General features: G+C 35.4%; 2 protein-coding genes across 4 annotated transcripts; both read right to left on the bottom strand.

Annotated features, from left to right (window-relative positions):
• Positions 1-4264: 4264 nt before the first annotated feature.
• Positions 4265-4720, bottom strand: LOC110454121. The gene has a single exon (XM_021503494.1). It carries the CDS (start codon positions 4718-4720, stop codon positions 4265-4267), a length of 456 nt encoding a protein of 151 aa, XP_021359169.1.
• A 6712-nt stretch (positions 4721-11432) lies between these two features.
• LOC110454114 (alpha-galactosidase A-like) lies at positions 11433-21737 on the bottom strand. Of its 3 annotated transcripts, none has more exons than XM_021503484.1 (8): positions 21655-21737; positions 20753-20964; positions 19958-20132; positions 19335-19509; positions 16911-17005; positions 16504-16665; positions 12852-13049; positions 11433-12423 (listed from the first exon to the last, which is right to left on the bottom strand). In XM_021503484.1, exons 2-8 carry the CDS (start codon positions 20923-20925, stop codon positions 12166-12168), a joined length of 1236 nt encoding a protein of 411 aa, XP_021359159.1. In that variant the 5' UTR covers positions 20926-20964; positions 21655-21737; the 3' UTR covers positions 11433-12165. The 3 variants fall into 3 exon arrangements, with proteins under 3 accessions (XP_021359159.1, XP_021359160.1, XP_021359158.1); XM_021503485.1 differs by having other exon boundaries at positions 21660-21731; XM_021503483.1 differs by lacking the exon at positions 21655-21737 and adding an exon at positions 21445-21631.
• Between the last annotated feature and the right edge of the window lie 61 nt (positions 21738-21798).

Genomic DNA, 21798 nt, shown 5'->3' with positions numbered 1-21798 from the left:
TCCTTCTTTCAAAACAACCATCGTTCACCCACTGATAAAGATACCTGGTTAAACTAGCACTATATACAGAACTACCCACAGGGGCATGGATCGCTTTACTTGTAATATTAAAAAAATAGGGGTCTCCTATACTAATAAATACACAGGGGCATGGATCGCTTTACTTGTAATATTAAAACATAGGGGTCTCCTATACTAATAATAAAACCATGCCCCTGTGGAACTACCGACCTGTCGCAAGCTTTTCTTTCTGGATCAAAACCTCGCAAAGTGTTGTCGCCAAGATATCGATGATAATATTCTCCAGGACAACCTATACTCTGCTGATATCGTTCTTGCAATTTAACAGAAATCGTTCTTCTGAGAGTACACCCCCATGATGCAGCCTCTCCCTCGGACAACAACTGTTCAGCATGTCTGATGCTTCACGATCTGTATGCTGCATCTGATGTTACTGATCCTAGCATATTGTTCAAGCACCTGTAATATGCAAATGGTATGTCTGTTGAAAAACAGGAAACAATGTGATAGTTAGAAGAACACAACATATCCTGTCTCCTGAATACACACACGCAAGCACGCATACACTACACACATGGAGGCACGTCCTTAAATGACCTTAGCTGGCAATAGGACGTTAAATAGAATTAAACCAAACCAAACCAACAGCAACGCTGTATCTGATGAAAAGAAAACTTGATCTTGGTGTTCCGCAAGGATCGGTGTAGGGACCAAGTGTACATGGTCATCATGCCTTATGACAGTAATATTTTCTCGGTTCAATAGGATTAATTAGTTAGCCAAGATAAAACTTGCGAGTGTCGTTGATCAAGCAGTAGACACTTAACCTTCCTGAACACCTGGTCTTATTTTAATTGTCCCCGTGTAAATCTTTTGGTCATAATCTACCCTAGTTTTATAGATTTTAGTTCGAATTACGATTTTGTTGACACTTTTTTGACATTTACATCGGAATGAGATCTAAGTATTTGTGTTTATTACCAAAGCACAAGTAAAGAGGGCTTACTTCCATTCGAGTTGAGAGCTTGTCATAATTGCCGTGTACTTTATGGGGAACTTGGAGGTCTTCTGAGATAGTTATATAACTATAGAAAACACGTGACAACAATCACTAAGTTATTATGTTTCCATGGCAGCAATATTGGTTGTATCGATCAGATCCTGACCACCGACGCATGCAAGACACTGATCTATTCATCTGGATAAAACTATGACAATGCGCTGTTGTATGGAATTGCTGAAACTCTGTTGAGGCATCTCCAGAGAGTGGAACATGCAGCTTCCCGCCTTGTTACGCGCACATTAATCACGTAACACCGTTCTTGATGCTCCTCTCTATTGTAACTAAAAGAGGTTACGCTACCATTAGTTCCGAACACTCAGGTCACACCCTAACTGACTAATCCAAAACCACGCGCAGTCCCGTGCGAAAACCGATGTTATGATTTTATGAAACAACTGTACTGTGTGTTTCATTGAATGTTTTAAAACTTTCATCTTGACGAATATTTCCGAGTTCCTGATCACAATTATGTTAAGCGCTTTAGAAGATTTTTATAAATTGACAAAAAGCTGTTTTAATCCGTATATTAACAAGTCCTTTAAACAGAACACGGGAAAATCCGGCTTCTTTTTATTGTTAATTTGTTCAGACGCTCAAACAAGACAGTTCATGCGCCCCATTTTTTGCCGGTTTGGGGTTTAACGTCTTCGCAGTATTTATATAAATTAAAGACGAGTATCAAAAGAGACACCGAAGAATAAAAAGAGTAGAGAAGTGAGAAAAGAAAGACATTGGTTGGAGGACTTCACTCCATTTCATAATAACAGTTTCTCCTTTCGCTTCTATAGAAAACTGCCAGACGGATTCCAATGAAACTTCATATAAATATGTATGGACATCATTGGCTTTGTGTGTGTAATATGGTACTATCAACTTTCCCGATTTCCCCTCGATTTACGACCGCGGGAGAAGTTTGGAAACTCGATAGGTAACGGTAGTTAGAACTTACAACTATTATTTTCTTTCTGAAAATATGTTCAGTTCATTATCTCAGAAACAACTCATTAGATACTATTAACACGTTCACGTATTGGTCGATTCCGCTCAGATTTGTTACATATAATGGTGGTATGACACTACCCACTCTCCTACCTACAAGTTCCATACCCTGCTTTGACTAAATAGCTACCGTGGCCTGGTTTGACTAAATAGCTACCGTGGCCTGGTTTCTAATGGGTCGACGTTAAGACAATGTTCGTTTTCGATCAGTTTTGGTGTACTGCATCACCTTTCGGTTTTTTTTCAAATTCGCATCATTTACGGTCGGAGTGGATTTTTCTTTGCACGTACACTTCTTTGTCTGTTTAAAGCCCTAAAATAATAACATGTAAACAAACTAAAATAAACATATCAAGAAATAACTCATTTATACTAGAATTTACTTCTTTTAAATTACTCTCTTCTGTATTTCTTTGATTTCAGACATTTAAATGATCTTTAGTAGGCCATGTGGTTTTCTTACTGAACACGAATTGCTGTTATGACTAGACGGGCTTTAGTGATGAACACGGTCTATAGACACTAGCTAATTAAGGAACCGTGTGCCTAATGAACCAATTTACTTTTCAGTATTATATATATTATAAATGCTGCCACAGCATATTTTCCTTGTAAACGGGGACAAAATATTGATTCATATGATTTATTGTATCTTATTTGATACGGGAAAATAATTTAGATTTATGTGTTGAGATATTAGATAATATGTTGTGCGTTGAGACATCATTCGAGTATAATGGTCTTGGTTAATTTCCGATAACACTGCTCAGTAGAATATTTTTAATAGAATGATATCAATTATAGATAAATTCATGCACAGTTATCATGAAATATCTACAAATATGCACAGGAAACTGACGGAAATTTAATTGACGAACACCAAACTGATGACGGCTCGTTTAAGATGCCACTAGAAGCGGCAATTTGTATCGATATATTCCTGACAATGCAGAACTGTGCAGCACACTTGTAGGTTCCTGTTTAGAAGCTATGATGAGTTTAATTCACTAACGTTCCCTTAAACACCGGGCAAACAAATAACAAATAAGAATGGGATTTGAAAACAATACAGTATATGCGCCCCATTTTTTGCCGGTTTGGGGTATAACTTCTTCCCAGTATTTATATAAATTAAAGACGAGTGTCAAAAGTGACACCGGCGAATAAAATGAGTAGGGAAGTGAGAAAAGGTATAGATCCCAACTACCGCCGCAGTGCTCAGATCATCTCCAGTTTCTTCAATGTCAGCTAGGTAGAAGAAAATAGAGGATTTGCGTGGACAATTATTCGTCTCTTATCATGAAAACAGTGGGTTACCGCAGGTCAATTATTTTTCCCTGTTGGGGTATGATCGCCGATTCGATAGGGGGCCGCGGTGGCCAAGTGGTTAAGGCGTCTGACATTCTGCTACCACTTGCCCGCCACCACTGGGTCGCGGGTTAGAGACACCACGTGGGGCAGTCACCAGGTACTGGTCGTAGGTCGATGGTGTTTCTCCGGGGGCTCATTCCCCGAATACCAACTCTGGAAAATTCAAAGGAAGGTGTTTATATAGGAAATCCTTTGAAGTTTAGTTATAGCCTGTTTCAACTAAGAATGTCAACTCATTTTGTAGATATGATACTCAAGTCAATAATAAAATAGATAGAACGTTTTTATTCATACATATAATAACTGTAATACACATTTAATACAGCGTTAAGTAATAGAAAATAATCATTAAATATTGATATTTACATTATATGATAAAAAAAAAATAGCATTACATTATATGAAAATAAAATTCCTTAATACAAGCCACATTGATACTAATGTCAGCAATAAAATAAAGTTTTTATTCATTCATATAATAACTGTAATACACATTTAATACAGCACTAAGTAATAGAAAATAATCATTAAATATTGACATTTACATTATATGAAAAAAAAAGCATTACATTATATGAAAAAAAAAGCATTACATTATATGAAAAAAAAAGCATTACATTATATGAAAAAAAAAAGCATTACATTATATGAAAAATAAAATTCCTTAATACAAGCCACATTGATACTAATGTCAGCAATAAAATAAAGTTTCTATTCATACATATAACAGTAATACACATTTAATACAGCACTAAAGGATAATTATTAAACTTCAAGGGTTTGGAACCAGAGGTCTTCTATGCGGTCTAATTATAAGGGGATGAGTGGAAGAACAGCAGCTCGGCGGACAAGTGGTTTGACGTCATCGTTCTCGCGGTACAGTGTCTGGAGTCCGGTTGGCTTGGCCTTTCGCCAAATACATTGAGTGTAATGGAAAAAACAGCCTTTTATGTTGATTCCAGGGACGACACTGCGGATGGCGTTGTGTGCTGCTACCTCAAAATCGACGAAGGCTGTTGTGGGTCGGAATGGAATCTGGAGGTTTGACATGTGCTCCTGTAGTAGTGTGAAGAAACGGTTGTAGATAGCCTGGCTCTTTCCGGGAAGTAGTGCATATGCAACTGGGGTCATGATTCCTTCAATCTGTACGTGAATGCCGTACATCTGGTAAAATATAGTAGGACAGGTGTAGAAGGTGCCGTCACTGAAGATTACATCGGAGGCTGCAAGTTCGGCCAGGTTCTCTGATGTAGCGAATGCAATCATTCTGTTGTTCTGTTCACCGTCGTCGAAGAGGAGAAATGGTTCGCCTGTAGATGTTTCTGTCCATCTACCATCCAAGGTGATGTCGGTCAAGGTCTTTGGTAGCACACAATAACAGATAAAGTCACACAAGTTCACACAAATATGAAAATAAGTACAAGTTTTATATGACAATAATTAAAAGAGAAATCACACAAGTCTGAAGGTACAAGTTTAACTAATATCTATGTATCAAAGCACACAATAACAGATAAAGTCACACAAGTTCACACAAATATGAAAATAAGTACAAGTTTTATATGACAATAATTATAAGAGAATTCACACAAGTCTGAAGGTACAAGTTTAACTAAAACGATGACAAAATCTGACATGTCCTTAAATGACCATAGCTGCTAATAGGACGTTAAACACAAACAAACGATTCGTCAGAACCGAATACGAAGATTTGTTTAAAGACACACAAACAAACACAGTGGTACTAAAGTATTGTCTGTTCGTTAACTCTTTGTAGCTTATAAACGTGAAAGTTTTACAGGAGTACAACGACAAGTAACAAATGAGCTACCGTTATAGACGGCTGCCGCTACTGTGTGTTCGTTAGGGGCGTTCGTATTGCACAATCCTTGGGGTGTTCCGTGTGTATATAAATGTCTTCCTCATAGAGAGTACATACAGATTAATTGTCTTGTAATGTAATATTTGTCATATAAATTGCCTTCAGGTGAACTCCCTAGCAAGGTCTATGTTCAATTTGTTTAATTACCAACATTATCATTACCGGGTAAAACGTTTTATATCGAAATAATTGGAGAGGTTCTACATTCTAATATCAAGAAAGGCAGGTTTATAGCCCTATCTTTGGGAATCCCCAGTATTTTACAGATTAATTTTGACAGAACCTGTAAGGTGGTTTTAGTTGAGTGACAATAATTTTTCAAATTCGATAAGCATACTCCTGTTTTGTCATCATTGGCATGCTTCTTGGCAAGTAAGCATGATAAATTGGCAGCCAAAAAGATCAGATTATGATAAAATATGTAGACGAGTGCTAAAGACCTTGTCTTCCTTGCCTTGTATCGGAGTAGTGCTTACAGTGCAGTGCTGAGAAAATCTGTGTATCGTCGGGGTTCATGAGTGAAAATATCTTCATATCGATTCGGCTTCTGTATCTTGATTGTTGTAAGCTATCTTTATAAGCATGTTGTTTGTTGTTGTGCAATCAAACAATTGTATGTTAATGAATTTACCTCTCCAGGTTTATCTAGTACAAAAATGTCCTCGTTTGGGCGAAGGAGAATCCAGAATCTACGGATAGCAGGAAACGCATAACCGGGAAATCCTGGGGTGTTTATGGTGCATTTCTTTTTTTCTTTTGTTTAAGAATTTTGGTGTATACAACATAAACCATATGTATACCGCTATGTAAAAATGCGCTGCTCTATGACAATTAGATCACAAAGCACTCACAGACTTGGGTTTAGATTTTTTAGTCAGACATCAAGAAACAGATGCTTACTACAAGTGGTGTACAGAAATTTCCGGAAAACAAACTACCTTTTGTTTTAGTGTTCCTCTACAGTTCCTGTTTATTGTATCCACTCGGAGTTCCGAACTTGTTTGTGTATGATGTGGTTACGCTATAAAACATTATTTCTGTTTGGCTACGCTAGAATGATTTTCAATCTCTAAAATTTCAAATGAACGTTTTGGATCATCATTGCACTCTCGATAATCCAGAGGTTACGCTCACCTACGCTCTCTGCGCCCCTGGAATATGTCATAGCAAAATTGAAGGTTTGATGTGCGGATGTGAAGTTTGGGGTTTCTGTAACTATCAACTTATCGAACGTTTACATTAAAAATTTTGCAAACACATACTTAATGTTAAAACGTCTACACCGAACTTTATGATATACGGAGAACTTGGAAGGTTTCCGCTAGATATTAATGTCAAAGTAAGAATGGTCGGATTTTGGGCTAAATTGACAAAAACAACCAGAATAAATTAGGTCATAAACTGTTAGCAATTTTATCAAATTATGAATCATCATGGCTAAAATATGTTCAAAGTATTTTTGAAGAATGTAGTCTGATACATATATTTAATAGTCAAGAGTTTCAAAGTATACATGGGCTAAAAAGTACCATATTTCATAAACTAAAAGGAAAATTTATATCAAACTGGTGAAATGAAATGTATACTTCTTAGAAAGTAACCAATTATAGAATATATAAGTACGAACTTTGTTTAGAAAAGTACTTACTAGAACTCCCTCCGAAACTAGCCAAAGCGTATTGTAAGTTTAGAACATGTAATACTAAGTTACCAATTGAAAGTGGTAGGTGGTTCAATATACCACGTTGAAATAGATTATGTAGTTAATGTTATATAAGAGAAATTGGCGACGAATTTCATTATCTGTTTACATGTACACATCAACCAATTCACAATAGTAGGCGAAAACATATGTCCAGATATGATTATTATTATTATTATTTATTACCAATATTAATGACATAATTAATTTACAATACTAATGTCCATCCTGTTCCACCATTTATTATTGCCACCCACTTGTATATATATATGTATTCTCTACACTGTATTGTTTATGAGAATAAAAACAATTGTCATTGTCATTGTCACTTTGTTGATGAGACAAGACGACTAGTTCGATCCTTTGGTGTACATCAAAAGAATCTCACGGTCGCGTAATAATTGACAGGCTTTGAAGTCGGGTGTCGCTCCTTTGTAATCTTCAAAGACAGGTATCGGCCTAGCGATTGGTCAGGTTTTTGTTTTACCCGAGGCCAATCAAACAGCTATCTTTGTGCAGTCAATTTTGCTATGACAAACGTGTAGTTGAGCGTAACCTCTGGGTTACTGAGGAGGATGATTTGAGACAAAAAGGCCATTTTCTTTGAAAAGGAGAAGATATGGATGTGTTGGGTTTACAAAGTTTTCTATATATCATTAAAATATTTGGTATGTTTCTAAAATTAATGTCCGTTTTTCTATTTCAATTAGACTTAACTGAGTACATGTACTGTAGAGTGACGGAAGGTAATTGTCGACATTGTTATAAATCAAGTAAAACAAATACATCTTTTTCCCAAAAAATATATATTTAATTCGAAAAAGTATAATCACAGCGAGACGTTGCATAGAAAAGACTTATACCAGGGGAAGCAACCCTTGCTTCCCCATCCCATCACAATGAATAAGAATATTATAGAATTTGACAAGCATTTCCAGCAAGTAACTGTAGGTTCTATATATAGTCTATTATCCAAGAGGAAGGTACGTACTATTGGTAAGCAACGATTATAACAAATAATATACAGGATTCTGTTGTAAACTAGTTTACATATTTGGCCATAGAGCATTGCCTATTGCCATGTTAAAATTCATTGTTTTATCAGCAGTAATGAAAATCTTAAACTACAAAAATGTTAAATCAACAGAATAAATATATCAATATATTTTGTAGTAATGAAGGAGGACTGACCCCTAATCTATAAATCACAAAATAAGCCTTCGAAGGTGGCAGATTATAACCAAATGGAAGATTTGTAAATAGGTTTTGTTATGAATAAAACCTTACATGGTGCACAATAACACTTCAAATATTTTAGCATGACTGGTGTTTCTTGACATATTTGAATTTCTATAATTTTGTTTTCTGATAAACATTCACTATTCTTTTAGCTATTTAATATACAAAAACAATGACCTAAAATTACTTTTAATAATAAAAAAAAGATAAAAATTATTCAAATTACTTGAAAAAACACCCTTCGAGCAAACCACCATTCTGAGGACTAGTGTCGATATCTTACAAAATCTTGTTAATTAACAAAAAGGTATGGTATGTATTTAAAGTTTTCAAACATATTAAAATTCAAAACTGAGACTACATATGTACATGTATGAATACTCAAATGACCTTATGAAGATGAGCATTTTAAAATTTGTATTAATGTCTTGAAGTAATCCGTTATTAAATAATCAAGTCCTAACAATATAAGCAATCTTCATGTTACCTTCTCTGTATCATCATCCATTACAGAATGCATCTTCACTNTTGTCAACCCGAGAAAACCATTGTCACCCGAGGCGCAGCCGAGGGTGACAATGGGTTTTTGAGGGTTGACAATATTCACTGTCACCTGCTAATGAATGTCAGATCTATTTTGTTACACCAAAAGTCTTTGTAGCTCAGAAACGGCAGCAAACCTCGATAATGACATCTTGTTAGTTGATAGTCTGCTGTTTACAATCGCTATCGCACCGGCGCTTGATAAAATTGGCTGTTGCCGTCAAACGTTCTTGTGACCATCACGGTGGGGAAACGAAGCGGTGAAGGCACATTTTTCGCGCATGTGATATTTTTCACTGTCTCATGGCAATATCACCCGCGCCCCTTAAAATCAATGTATTTTCGGAAGGTTACAGAGATTTTTGTTTATTTTCTCCCAACCAATCAAATAACCAGAAATTCACTTGAGGTGTAACAATATGGATTATTTTTGTACCATTGAAATGGTTATACAGGATTAATGTACATGTTTAAGGAATGTTAAATGTAAGGACCGTGATTACTGGTATGGTGATGGAAAATATTTTAAATATATTCCAAGTAAATACTCATAAAATATTTGACTGTTAACCATTCATGTCACACTAATATAATGGTAAAATGAAGAAAGAAAAAATCATTAAGCTACAAAACAAAATGTATTGAAGATAGATTCAAAAATGTTCTGCCAAAACCAGACACATGATGGTACTTTTTATTTCCAAATACATTGACAACAACTCATTTACTGGAAAAATTGAACAGAAAAAAACTTTTGTATGTTGTCATCTTTGTAAATAAATAAACTGATAACATGACTTCTCAATGCAAACATCACATTCATTTCTTTGGTTACTCCTATCAGACATGTAGACTAGATATATATATCCCTCCATTAAAGAAAATATTTAAGATCAATAATTGCACTCATTAATTCATAAAACAAAAAAATAATAGTTTCAAAAACATTCTGGAATCTCAATTATGGATTATGAAGTATAAACTGATACACATCGTTCACAACACAAATTGATCTGAATTCAACAAAATGTTTCATCTATCAACTCTTACATAAACACACCAGGCTAGAGTAAAGATACGATCACTAGCCTGAACCAGATACCTCAAATATTTACAGAAACCTTGACACTGCTTTCATGTGTTAAAATGCTGTTTTGTAAATAAAGGAAGTGCTATATCAGCAATGTGCAATCTCAAAATTAAAAATCCGAAAACAAAACTCAAAAATATATCGTTCAGGAAACACATGCTTCTTGTATAAGAAAATATAATTCTTGGACTTGAATCACTAGTTAATCTGTTTATAAGATAAAAAATTCATGAAAATCAGTCAAAATGTAAAATACGTTTAAGATATGTTTGAAAATGTACTGTATATATGTAAATTAACATTCTCATATTGTATAACAATCATATTAAGACTCATGTCACTTATAAAAGTCAATAAAAAGTAAGCAGCCACTATTTGTAGGCAAGGCTGAATGAGTAAAACTCTGCACAAAACTGACACTATTGTGTTAAAAAAACACTATCACTAACTGTCAAACACTTCTACTAGAATCTAACTGGATCAAATACTGATGAAAAAAAGTCCCTGCAAAATTTGTTCATATGTGAAAAACATCTAAAAATTAAAAGAACTAATGATATTTATAAATGATAGTGTGTTGAGACATGAACACATGTCCATCACTCCGTTGAGGTTGTCGAGTCATCCTAGTATATTACTGTGTCCTTGTATAACTGACAGGAGCAGTGACTTCCTTGTATTCACTGGGAGACACAGAACACACTAAACCTATACTACAGATGTTGGATCTACCACTCCCTGTATAATAATTTTAAAATGACTACATACTTCTACAAACTCTTAAATCACATCCTTATTCCCTTTTCTGCTAGGAGTCGAACCTAGGACTTTTGGTTTACTAGACCTACCCTCCACCAAATGAGCTAAAGAACAGTTCTCCCTAGCCAATGAGTGGGTAGAAAGCGGCTAGAATTTTACCAGGATGACGTAACTAACTATACAGCATACCTACCCACCCACAAATCATACAAATATTGTACACAGTAACACAATTCAGAAACAATACACCAGGTAATAATGGTAGAATCATCACAACAACAGTGACAGATTAACTTGCTGGTATCCTTTACTTTAACACACTATAATATGTTGAGGAGTTTGTGAGATATCTTGTACACAAGCTTTATATTTCAAAACTGGTCGAGTTTGGCCTTTAACTTCACCGATGACCACCAAAATCAAATCAGGTGTAGAACTTGATATTACCATACTATGGTGTAGATACGAATTGTATCTGTTGAGGGGTTAATATGATATCACGCACACAAGTATTTTTACTACAGACACACAGACATACAGACACACAGATGTAGACACACAGACACACACACACACAGACATACAGACACACAGACGTACAGACACACAGACACACACACACACAGACATACACACACACACACACACACACAGACATACAGACACACAGATGTACAGACATACAGACACACAGACACACAGACGTACAGACACACAGACATACAGACGGACACACATACATACAGACACACATATGTACTGACACACAGACATACAGACGGACACACACACATACAGACACACAGACATACAGACATACAGACACACAGATGTACTGACACCCAGATGTACTGACACACAGACACACAAAGCAATTGCTCCATACTCCCCTCCATTGTGTGGAGAGTATAAATAATTATGAACATAAATTGCCATTTCTGACAAGTAAATTCGCATTAAATATCCCCAATATTACGCACAAAAAAGAGGTATTGGTACCTTTTGGAATGTGTTTTTCTTTATAATTCAAAATTGAAAGACCTGCTTTACAACTCCTAGGTTTTAAATAATTTCAATTTTGCAAAAGATTCATTTTGGTGTTGATTTGCAGTTAGTCCAATTTAAATCTTTTGAGAATACACCTGTGTTAATTTCACAGATAATTTAATATTGATGTTCAAATAGCATCTTATTACAGTGAGTTCAAGTTACCACAATATTAAATCCTAAAGGCATAATTCATGAGAAAAAAACATGGAGCGGGAAAAGATGTGAATTACAGTGGTTCTTTCAGAGGCTACAAAAGAACACTAAGGTTGATGACAGTTACAGAAAATAGTTTTAGTCAAAGGTAGTTACCAGAAGACATTCAAGGGGATGTTAGGACCCACAACAGAGGTCACATCAAATTCAGTAAGATTTCTAGATGTCAGAGGTCACAAAGGAAGCTAGGGTTGATGTTACAACAGGAAAATGACTATTACATTTGTGGAGTATTAAGAGGGATCAGCAATGGCCATGAATATACTGGTAGGATCGATTGTGAACTGTATGGACTGGTTATACATGAAAGGTCCGTAGTGTTTGTTTGTGAACACATCAGTCATGTTGTACTTGGCAGCCTGTGGTAGTCCTAATTCTGATGGAGAAAGATGGAACACCCTCGGGGCACCTTGGTTGTCAGTGTTTATAATGGCCAGTGCTGACACACCCGGTTTAGATAAAGGTTTGTTCCACACTTCTGCTTTGTTAATCTGCAACATAAAGTTAATTAATTTGTTTTAGCCATGCACCCACTTTTGGTAGGTTTAATTTGTACCTATTATATCAGGTGATCAAAACGTGCAAAGACTGTACATCCTTATTCCATAACATCATAACTTGTACATCCTTAAGATAGATTTTTTTAACCTAAAAAGTGGTTTTAGAGTCCCCAAAATGTAAACATTTTTTGAAAATTGAATTGATTCTGTTGAATACCATAAACCTGGGGATACATTATGAATGGCAGATTATTTCCAATATTGTCACTCTAGTTTTGCAGTTGTGAAAACATGATAGTCTTATGCATTCATGAAATAATGGACAACCATACATATAATCTATTGTGGTGATAAGACACTAAAATCATACACCACTGTTATGGCCAAAAGTGAAATCCTTTAGAAATCTAAGGACCAACCTTCCAAAGTCGTTGACCCTGTTTCCCCAGAGGGTCCTGATTGATGGTGAGGAGGTTCTTGTTAAGGAGAAGTGCCTTGGACTCTGGTCTGACGTTACGGAGATCCAGGGACATAAACAGGGGGGACGCCATCATAGCCCACATCCCCATGTGTACCATCTCCTGGTTAGGACTCAGACCGAAACCTCCCACGATCAACTACAACATTGAATGTTTACAGCTAATAGCTTAGCTTTGATGTCATTCTATAACGATCAACTACAACATTGAATGTTTACAGCTAATAGCTTAGCAATGATGTCATTTCATAACTATCAAATACAACATTGAATGTTTACAGCTAATAGTTTGGCAATGATGATATTTTATAACTATCAGCTACAACATTGAATGTTTACAGCTAATAGCTTAGCAATGATGTCATTTCATAACTATCAAATACAACATTGAATGTTTACAGCTAATAGTTTGGCAATGATGTTATTTTATAACTATCAGCTACAACATTGAATGTTTACAGCTAATAGCTTAGCTTTGATGTCATTCTATAACGATCAACTACAACATTGAATGTTTACAGCTAATAGCTTAGCTTTGATGTCATTCTATAACGATCAACTACAACATTGAATGTTTACAGCTAATAGCTTGGCATTGATGTCATTTTATAACTATCAACTACAACATTGAATGTTTACAGCTAATAGCTTAGCTTTGATGTCATTCTATAACGATCAACTACAACATTGAATGTTTACAGCTAATAGCTTAGCAATGATGTCATTTCATAACTATCAACTACAACATTGAATGTTTACAGCTAATAGCTTAGCTTTGATGTCATTCTATAACGATCAACTACAACATTGAATGTTTACAGCTAATAGCTTAGCTTTGATGTCATTCTATAACGATCAACTACAACATTGAATGTTTACAGCTAACAGCTTAGCTTTGATGTCATTCTATAACTATCAACTACAACATTGAATGTTTACAGCTAATACCTTAGCAATGATGTCTTTGTATAACTATCAACTACAACATTATATGTTTACAGCTAATAGCTTGGCTATGATGTCATTTTATAACTATCACTATAACTATCAACTACAACATTGAATGTTTACAGCTAATAGCTTGGCTATGATGTCATTTTATACCTATCCCCTACAACATTGAATGTTTATAGCTAATAGCTTGGCTATGATGTCATTGTATAACTATCACTATAACTATCACCTACAACATTGAATGTTTATAGCTAATAGCTTGGCTATGATGTCATTGTATAACTATCACTATAACTATCACCTACAACATTGAATGTTTATAGCTAATAGCTTGGCTATGATGTCATTGTATAACTATCACTATAACTATCACCTACAACATTGAATGTTTATAGCTAATAGCTTGGCTATGATGTCATTGTATAACTATCACTATAACTATCACCTACAACATTGAATGTTTACAGCTAATACCTTAGCAATGATGTCTTTGTATAACTATCAACTACAACATTGAATGTTTACAGCTAATAGCTTGATGTCATTTTATAACTATCAACTACAACAATGAATGTTTACAGCTGATAACTTGGCAATTATGTCATTTTATAACTATCAACTACAACATTGAATGTTTACAGCTAATAGCTTGGCTATGATGTCATTTTATAACTATCACTATAACTATCAACTACAACATTGAATGTTTACAGCTAATAGTTTGGCATTGATGTTATTTTATAACTATCAACAACAACATTGAATGTTTACAGCTAATAGTTTTGCAATGATGTTATTTTATAACTATCAACTATACCATTGAATGTTTACAGCTAATAGTTTGGCTATGATGTCTTTGTATAACTGTCAACTACAACATTGAATGTTTACAGCTAATAGCTTGGCAATGATGGCATTTTATAACTATCAACTACAACATTGAATGTTTACAGCTAATAGCTTGGCATTGATGTCATTTTATAACTGTCAACTACAACATTGAATGTTTACAGCTAATAGCTTGGCATTGATGTCATTTTATAACTGTCAACTACAACATTGAATGTTTACAGCTAATGGCTTGGCAATGATGTCATTTTATAACTATCAACTACAACACTGAATGTTTACAGCTAATAGCTTGGCTATGATGTCATTTTATAACTATCGACTACAACAATGAATGTTTACAGCTAATAGCTTGGCAATGATGTTATTTTATACTGATGGCTATTCCAGTAATTTGCACGGAAGTAACAGCCAGGAAATGTAACCATTGACAGATATAATAAATTTTTGAGTCCTTGGTCAGATAGGTATTTTACTTGAATATTATCAAGTAATCTAGCCAAGTTACAAAAGTATAACAGACATTGTTGAAGCTCGAATTCTCAACAAGAGGCCCAAGGGCCTTTGCGGTCACCTGAGTTATATCATAGGTACTGGAAGCATTATTTTATTGTTTAGATGTGATGTGGAAATCAGCATGTAAATTAAGTGAAATACAATACTTTTCATGTCATCAAAGGATAAGAATTTGAAAATATTGGTAAATGTTCCCTTTGGGGCCCCCAATCCCAATTTTACAAAGTAATACTCTCATTCACCACAGATGATTCTGACTAAGTTTGAGTAATTTTCTACTGAAAATGGATAAAACATACCTAAAAGTGTTATTTCCCTATATAAACTATAGTAAACTTAACCCCCTCCCCAAGGGAGAATGAATAGCTCGGGGGTCCCGAAATTTACAATTTAAATAAAGCCCCTGATGATTTTCTTACCATGCAGAGAAAATGAATGTAGTACCTCTGAGTCTGGAGAAGAACATTTTGGAAATATTGGTAAATTTTTCCTTTGGGGCCCCACCCTGGCCCCAGGGTTTGGGGTAGGAATCGCAATTTTACAATTTGAAACCATCTTCCTCCAAGGATAATTCTCACCAAGTAAAAATAATTTCCTACAGAAATTTGTCAAAATATACCCAAAAGTGTTATTTCCCTATATAAACTATAGTAAACTTTACCCCCTCCCCAAGGGAGAACGAATAGCTTGGGGGTCCTGAAATTAACAATTTAAGTAAAGCCCCTGATTATCTTTCTTTCCATGCAGAGAAAATGACTGTAGTACCTCTGAGTCTGGAGAAGAAGATTTTTGAAATATTGGTAAATTTTCCCTTTGGGGCCCCGCCCTGGCCCCAGGGGTTGTGGTAGGAATTCCAATTTTACAATTTTGTAGCCTCATCTACCAAGGATGATTCTGACCAAGTTTGAAAAAAATCCATCCACTGGTTCTTGAGAAGAAGTTGAAAATGTAAAAAGTTTACACACGACGGACGAAGACGGACGAAAAGCGATTAGAATAGGTCACTTGACCTAAACATATTGATCATTTACTACAAAGTTAATCGTGACCTTCACCTCTCCCATGTTTAGTTTTACATCAAAATCCTACAATAGGCTGAACATTTTCATCTCTGAATTACGACTGATTGAATCTCCTCCTTATTCAGTTTTACATCAGAGAAAAAATCTTTTCCTTGTTAAGATTTACATTAGAACTTCAGGTCCTCTTTATTTACTTTTTACATCAAAAACTTATCGGACATTTTGTGATAGGTGTATATGAAGAGGATGTACCTCGTCTGGGTCGTTCCAGGACCCAGGTCCAGCAAAGGCGGTCAGGTTATACTGGTTTGATCCGTAGTAGTCAATAATACTGTACACCGAGTCCCACGAGTCCTGGATATCATCAAAGTTCCTCCACTGGTTACAGGTCTTCTGAAACGCTGGGTAGTCAGACTGAAATAGTGAGTCATCTGGTTGAAATATTGTGCCATAACAATCCAGGATGAATGAAAATATTGAAATAACAACCCTTTGATTACGTGTCAACAACATACTGTACTAATCTGATTTAATTACTTCTTAACGCTTATATAAAATTCCCTGAAAGTATGACGGAAGGACCTGATAGGTCTCTCACTTGAGAACAATCATGTATCTTAGCTCTTGTTACCATTAAATCAGAGTAACATTGTATTTACCAAAGCTGCATTTTTCTGTACATAGGCTGGCCAGGAGCACAGGTAAAGTATAGGACGACCAGTTCTGTTGAGGAATCCACCCATGGCTTCATATCCTACAACATAACAGTTATATAACATTAATGTAAAGTATAGGACGATCAGTTCTGTGGAGGAATCTACCCACAGCTTCATATCCTACAACATAACAGTTATATAACATTAACGTAAAGCATAGGACGGCCTGTTCTGTGGAGGAATCCACCCATGGCTTCATATCCTACAACATAACAGTTATATAACATTAATGTAAAGTATAGGACGACCAGTTCTGTGGAGGAATCTACCCATGGCTTCATATCCTACAACATAACAGTTACATAACATTAATGTAAAGTATAGGACGACCTGTTCTGTGGAGGAATCCACCCACAGCTTCATATCCTACAACATAACAGTTATATAACATTAAGGTAAAGTATAGGACGACCTGTTCTGTGGAGGAATCCACCCAAGGCTTCATATCCTACAACATAGCAGTTATATAACATTAACGTAAAGTATAGGACGACCTGTTCAGTGGAGGAATCTACCCACAGCTTCATATCCTACAACATAACAGTTATATAACATTAATGTAAAGTATAGGACGACCTGTTCTGTGGAGGAAGCTACCCATGGCTTCATATCCTACAACATAACAGTTACATAACATTAATGTAAAGTATAGGACGACCTGTTCTGTGGAGGAATCTACCCATGGCTTCATATCCTACAACATAACAGTTACATAACATTAACGTAAAGTATAGGACGATCAGTTCTGTGGAGGAATCCACCCATGGCTTCATATCCTACAACATAACAGTTACATAACATTAACGTAAAGTATAGGACGACCTGTTCTGTGGAGGAATCTACCCATGGCTTCATATCCTACAACATAACAGTTACATAACATTAACGTAAAGTATAGGACGATCAGTTCTGTGGAGGAATCCACCCATGGCTTCATATCCTACAACATAACAGTTACATAACATTAACGTAAAGTATAGGACGACCTGTTCTGTGGAGGAATCTACCCATGGCTTCATATCCTACAACATAACAGTTACATAACATTAACGTAAAGTATAGGACGATCAGTTCTGTGGAGGAATCCACCCATGGCTTCATATCCTACAACATAACAGTTACATAACATTAACGTAAAGTATAGGACGACCTGTTCTGTGGAGGAATCTACCCATGGCTTCATATCCTACAACATAACAGTTACATAACATTAACGTAAAGTATAGGACGATCAGTTCTGTGGAGGAATCCACCCATGGCTTCATATCCTACAACATAACAGTTACATAACATTAACGTAAAGTATAGGACGACCAGTTCTGTGGAGGAATCCACCCATGGCTTCATATCCTACAACATAACAGTTATATAACATTAACGTAAAGTATAGGACGACCAGTTCTGTGGAGGAATCCACCCATGGCTTCATATCCTACAACATAACAGTTATATAACATTAACGTAAAGTATAGGACGACCTGTTCTGTGGAGGAATCCACCCATGGCTTCATATCCTACAACATAACAGTTACATAACATTAACGTAAAGTATAGGACGATCAGTTCTGTGGAGGAATCCACCCATGGCTTCATATCCTACAACATAACAGTTATATAACATTAACGTAAAGTATAGGACGACCTGTTCTGTGGAGGAATCCACCCATGGCTTCATATCCTACAACATAACAGTTACATAACATTAACGTAAAGTATAGGACGACCTGTTCTGTGGAGGAATCTACCCATGGCTTCATATCCTACAACATAACAGTTACATAACATTAACGTAAAGTATAGGACGATCAGTTCTGTGGAGGAATCCACCCATGGCTTCATATCCTACAACATAACAGTTATATAACATTAACGTAAAGTATAGGACGACCTGTTCTGTGGAGGAATCTACCCATGGCTTCATATCCTACAACATAACAGTTACATAACATTAACGTAAAGTATAGGACGACCAGTTCTGTGGAGGAATCTACCCATGGCTTCATATCCTACAACATAACAGTTACATAACATTAACGTAAAGTATAGGACGATCAGTTCTGTGGAGGAATCCACCCATGGCTTGATATCCTACAACATAACAGTTATATAACATTAACGTAAAGTATAGGACGATCAGTTCTGTGGAGGAATCCACCCATGGCTTGATATCCTACAACATAACAGTTATATAACATTAACGTAAAGTATAGGACGACGATTCATACAATATAACAAATAAACATCAAAAGTCTGATTACTTTTTATTAGTACATTGTATTTTATAACTTTGTTCTGTGGGATGACAGGGTATCAGATATGAAGACAGATAACTCTTTCAAATGTCAGCTATAAATAGAAATACCCTACCATCTTTCATGTCGTTGACATCAGAGTTACAGCCGTCCAGTTTGAGGAGATCGACACCCCAGCTAGCAAATGTCTTGGCATCCAATCCCAAGTAGAACTCACTTCCTGGGTAGCCCTGGCATGTTTCCTTACCAAAGTCCTCGTAGATCCCTAACTTCAGACCCTTGTTGTGAAGCTACCAACAAAACATACCTTACTACAAGAACAATTCACATTTGCAAAGTCTTTTAATATTCCTTTTCTTGTTTGGTTAAGCTTTGTAGCACCTATTAATCATTTGTACACAGAAGTAAATCACTTTGTTTATCATAATTATATTTTGTCTTTAATTGATCATTTTTAAACGAAAAAAACACTCTTCAGTTAAAAGTTTCACAGTTTTGAAAATCTTCAACAAAACCTATGATGAATGTCAGATGTAAAAAAAAAATCTTCTAAATACAGGATTAAAGTGACACTTGATAAAAACTATTCACAAACATAATGTATATGGGCAATATACGGCTGCATCATTTAAATGAAAGACAATTCAGAAACCAAAGGGTCCAATGTTTTAGCCTTGGTGTAACACATGTTAAAATCACTTCTATTAACACGATAGTGCTAATTGTCCCCAGACATACATAGTCAGCCAGAGCCTTGATGCCATTAGGAAACCGGACAGGGTCTGCTACTAGAGCCCCGTTACTGTCCCTCTCCTTGGCCATCCAGCAGTCGTCAATGGACAGGTACACGTAACCAGCATCACGGTAGCCCTCCGACACCATCTTGTCAGCCTGACTCTTGATAAGGTCTTCCCTATACAGTCAATTGAATGCTTGCAATTATTTTCCATTTAGTTATGCAATTAAAAGATTCCTAATAGTGTACAAGTAATAGGTCTACTTGTTATTATAATATCATAAAGATATTACTACAGGTATATAAAGTATTTTAATATTACACAAAAAAAAAAAATACATAGAAAGGTAACTATTAAATAACACCAATATCATATTTGACCTAATAAGACACCATTTCTTATAAGTGCCCCATATTATTCCTCTGGTCTGAGAGTCGCTTCCTTTTACCATAATTGACCGCCTTACTTGAAAAGTGTAAACTTATTATTATTTTTTTTTTTATTATTTTGAGCAGATGAATCTCAAGTGTCTTTATGATATTGACACAAAGTTTTTTTTAGGTAATGAAGGTTTGAAGCTTTATGTATTATCACTTTCGTATATAGCTTTCTTATATTTATATAAATGAATTTTATATATTATGCTTTTAAACACTTTTTTCAACATTCTAATAAAGTTCAAAACATCATTAATAATAATTATAGACTATCATGTACAGTATATGCAATTCACAAATTGCACTCATCTCGTGAATCTTATTTTGTTTTCCTGACAAGATATAAAATTCTTATTTACGTCAAGCAATCATTGGGTTGTTCAGTGCAGTTGGTTATACATCTGAATCTCTCCCAGTGCATCCAGCCCATGGGTGGGGTGAGGGCAAGGCCGTTGTCCAGAGCCACCACCACCTGTCCTAGATTGTAGAGGCTGCCTAATGACAGCAGAAGGAAGGCACAAGAAAGCTGCATTATGGCTAAGATGTGTTGTTTTGGTAATTGTCCAGGTTTCTAGAAAGAAATTTCCTTATTAATTGATGATAATCGTTCTCATTCTGTGATAATATATATATATTTATGTCCAATATGCAAAATGTGATAGAAGTGTATTATTTGCATTTTACCTGAATAAATATATTATTATTATTATTATTATTATTAATAAATTTAAGTTAGTATTTTGTTAATTTTCCTATAATAAGATCTTAGCTGATGTAGTCCTTAATACATATACATATGCTGTAAGCAACAAAAAAAAGTCCACATGAAAACATTAGAAATTACTAATTTAGTTTATATCAGCAAAACTCTGGGTAGAGATTGCAAAATTAAGTTATCTCCCTTTATATCTTTATGACCCTGTCTTCTCTAGATCTACTAGGATACAAGATATTAAACTACTAAAAAAAATAGTTGTTAATTAGTCAGTGTTAATGACGATGTCGCAGCAATATATACAATGTACGTGAAAGGTTATGGATACTCACTTACCGGTAATGATAAATAGGAAAGTTGGGGAGGTGCCGTACCGGCGTACGCCGTACAGTGAATGTTTATTACCAGGATTCTGTCTAACTTACTTTCAATATATACCCACATGCAGACGATAGCCAATCAATAAATATGATACTAGTTCAGTCAGAATATCTATACATTGATATTTCTAAATACAAGGTACAGCAAGGTACAGTATTATTTTACCTTACTCTACAGTAGATTGTCGGTCACATGCACAGCTCTGTTATTTTCATCACAAGTCATGTGCGTCCACAAAGTCATGTGACCAAATTTAGTGTTTAAGAAAATAGCGGAAAACCATATGTACAATTAAATAGTAATGCGCAA

This window comes from Mizuhopecten yessoensis, unplaced genomic scaffold (genome assembly GCF_002113885.1).
Source record: "Mizuhopecten yessoensis strain PY_sf001 unplaced genomic scaffold, ASM211388v2 scaffold7669, whole genome shotgun sequence".
Taxonomy (NCBI): domain Eukaryota; kingdom Metazoa; phylum Mollusca; class Bivalvia; order Pectinida; family Pectinidae; genus Mizuhopecten; species Mizuhopecten yessoensis.
The sequence above is the reverse complement of the archived record's forward strand: the minus strand, read 5'-3'. Positions and strand labels throughout refer to the sequence as shown.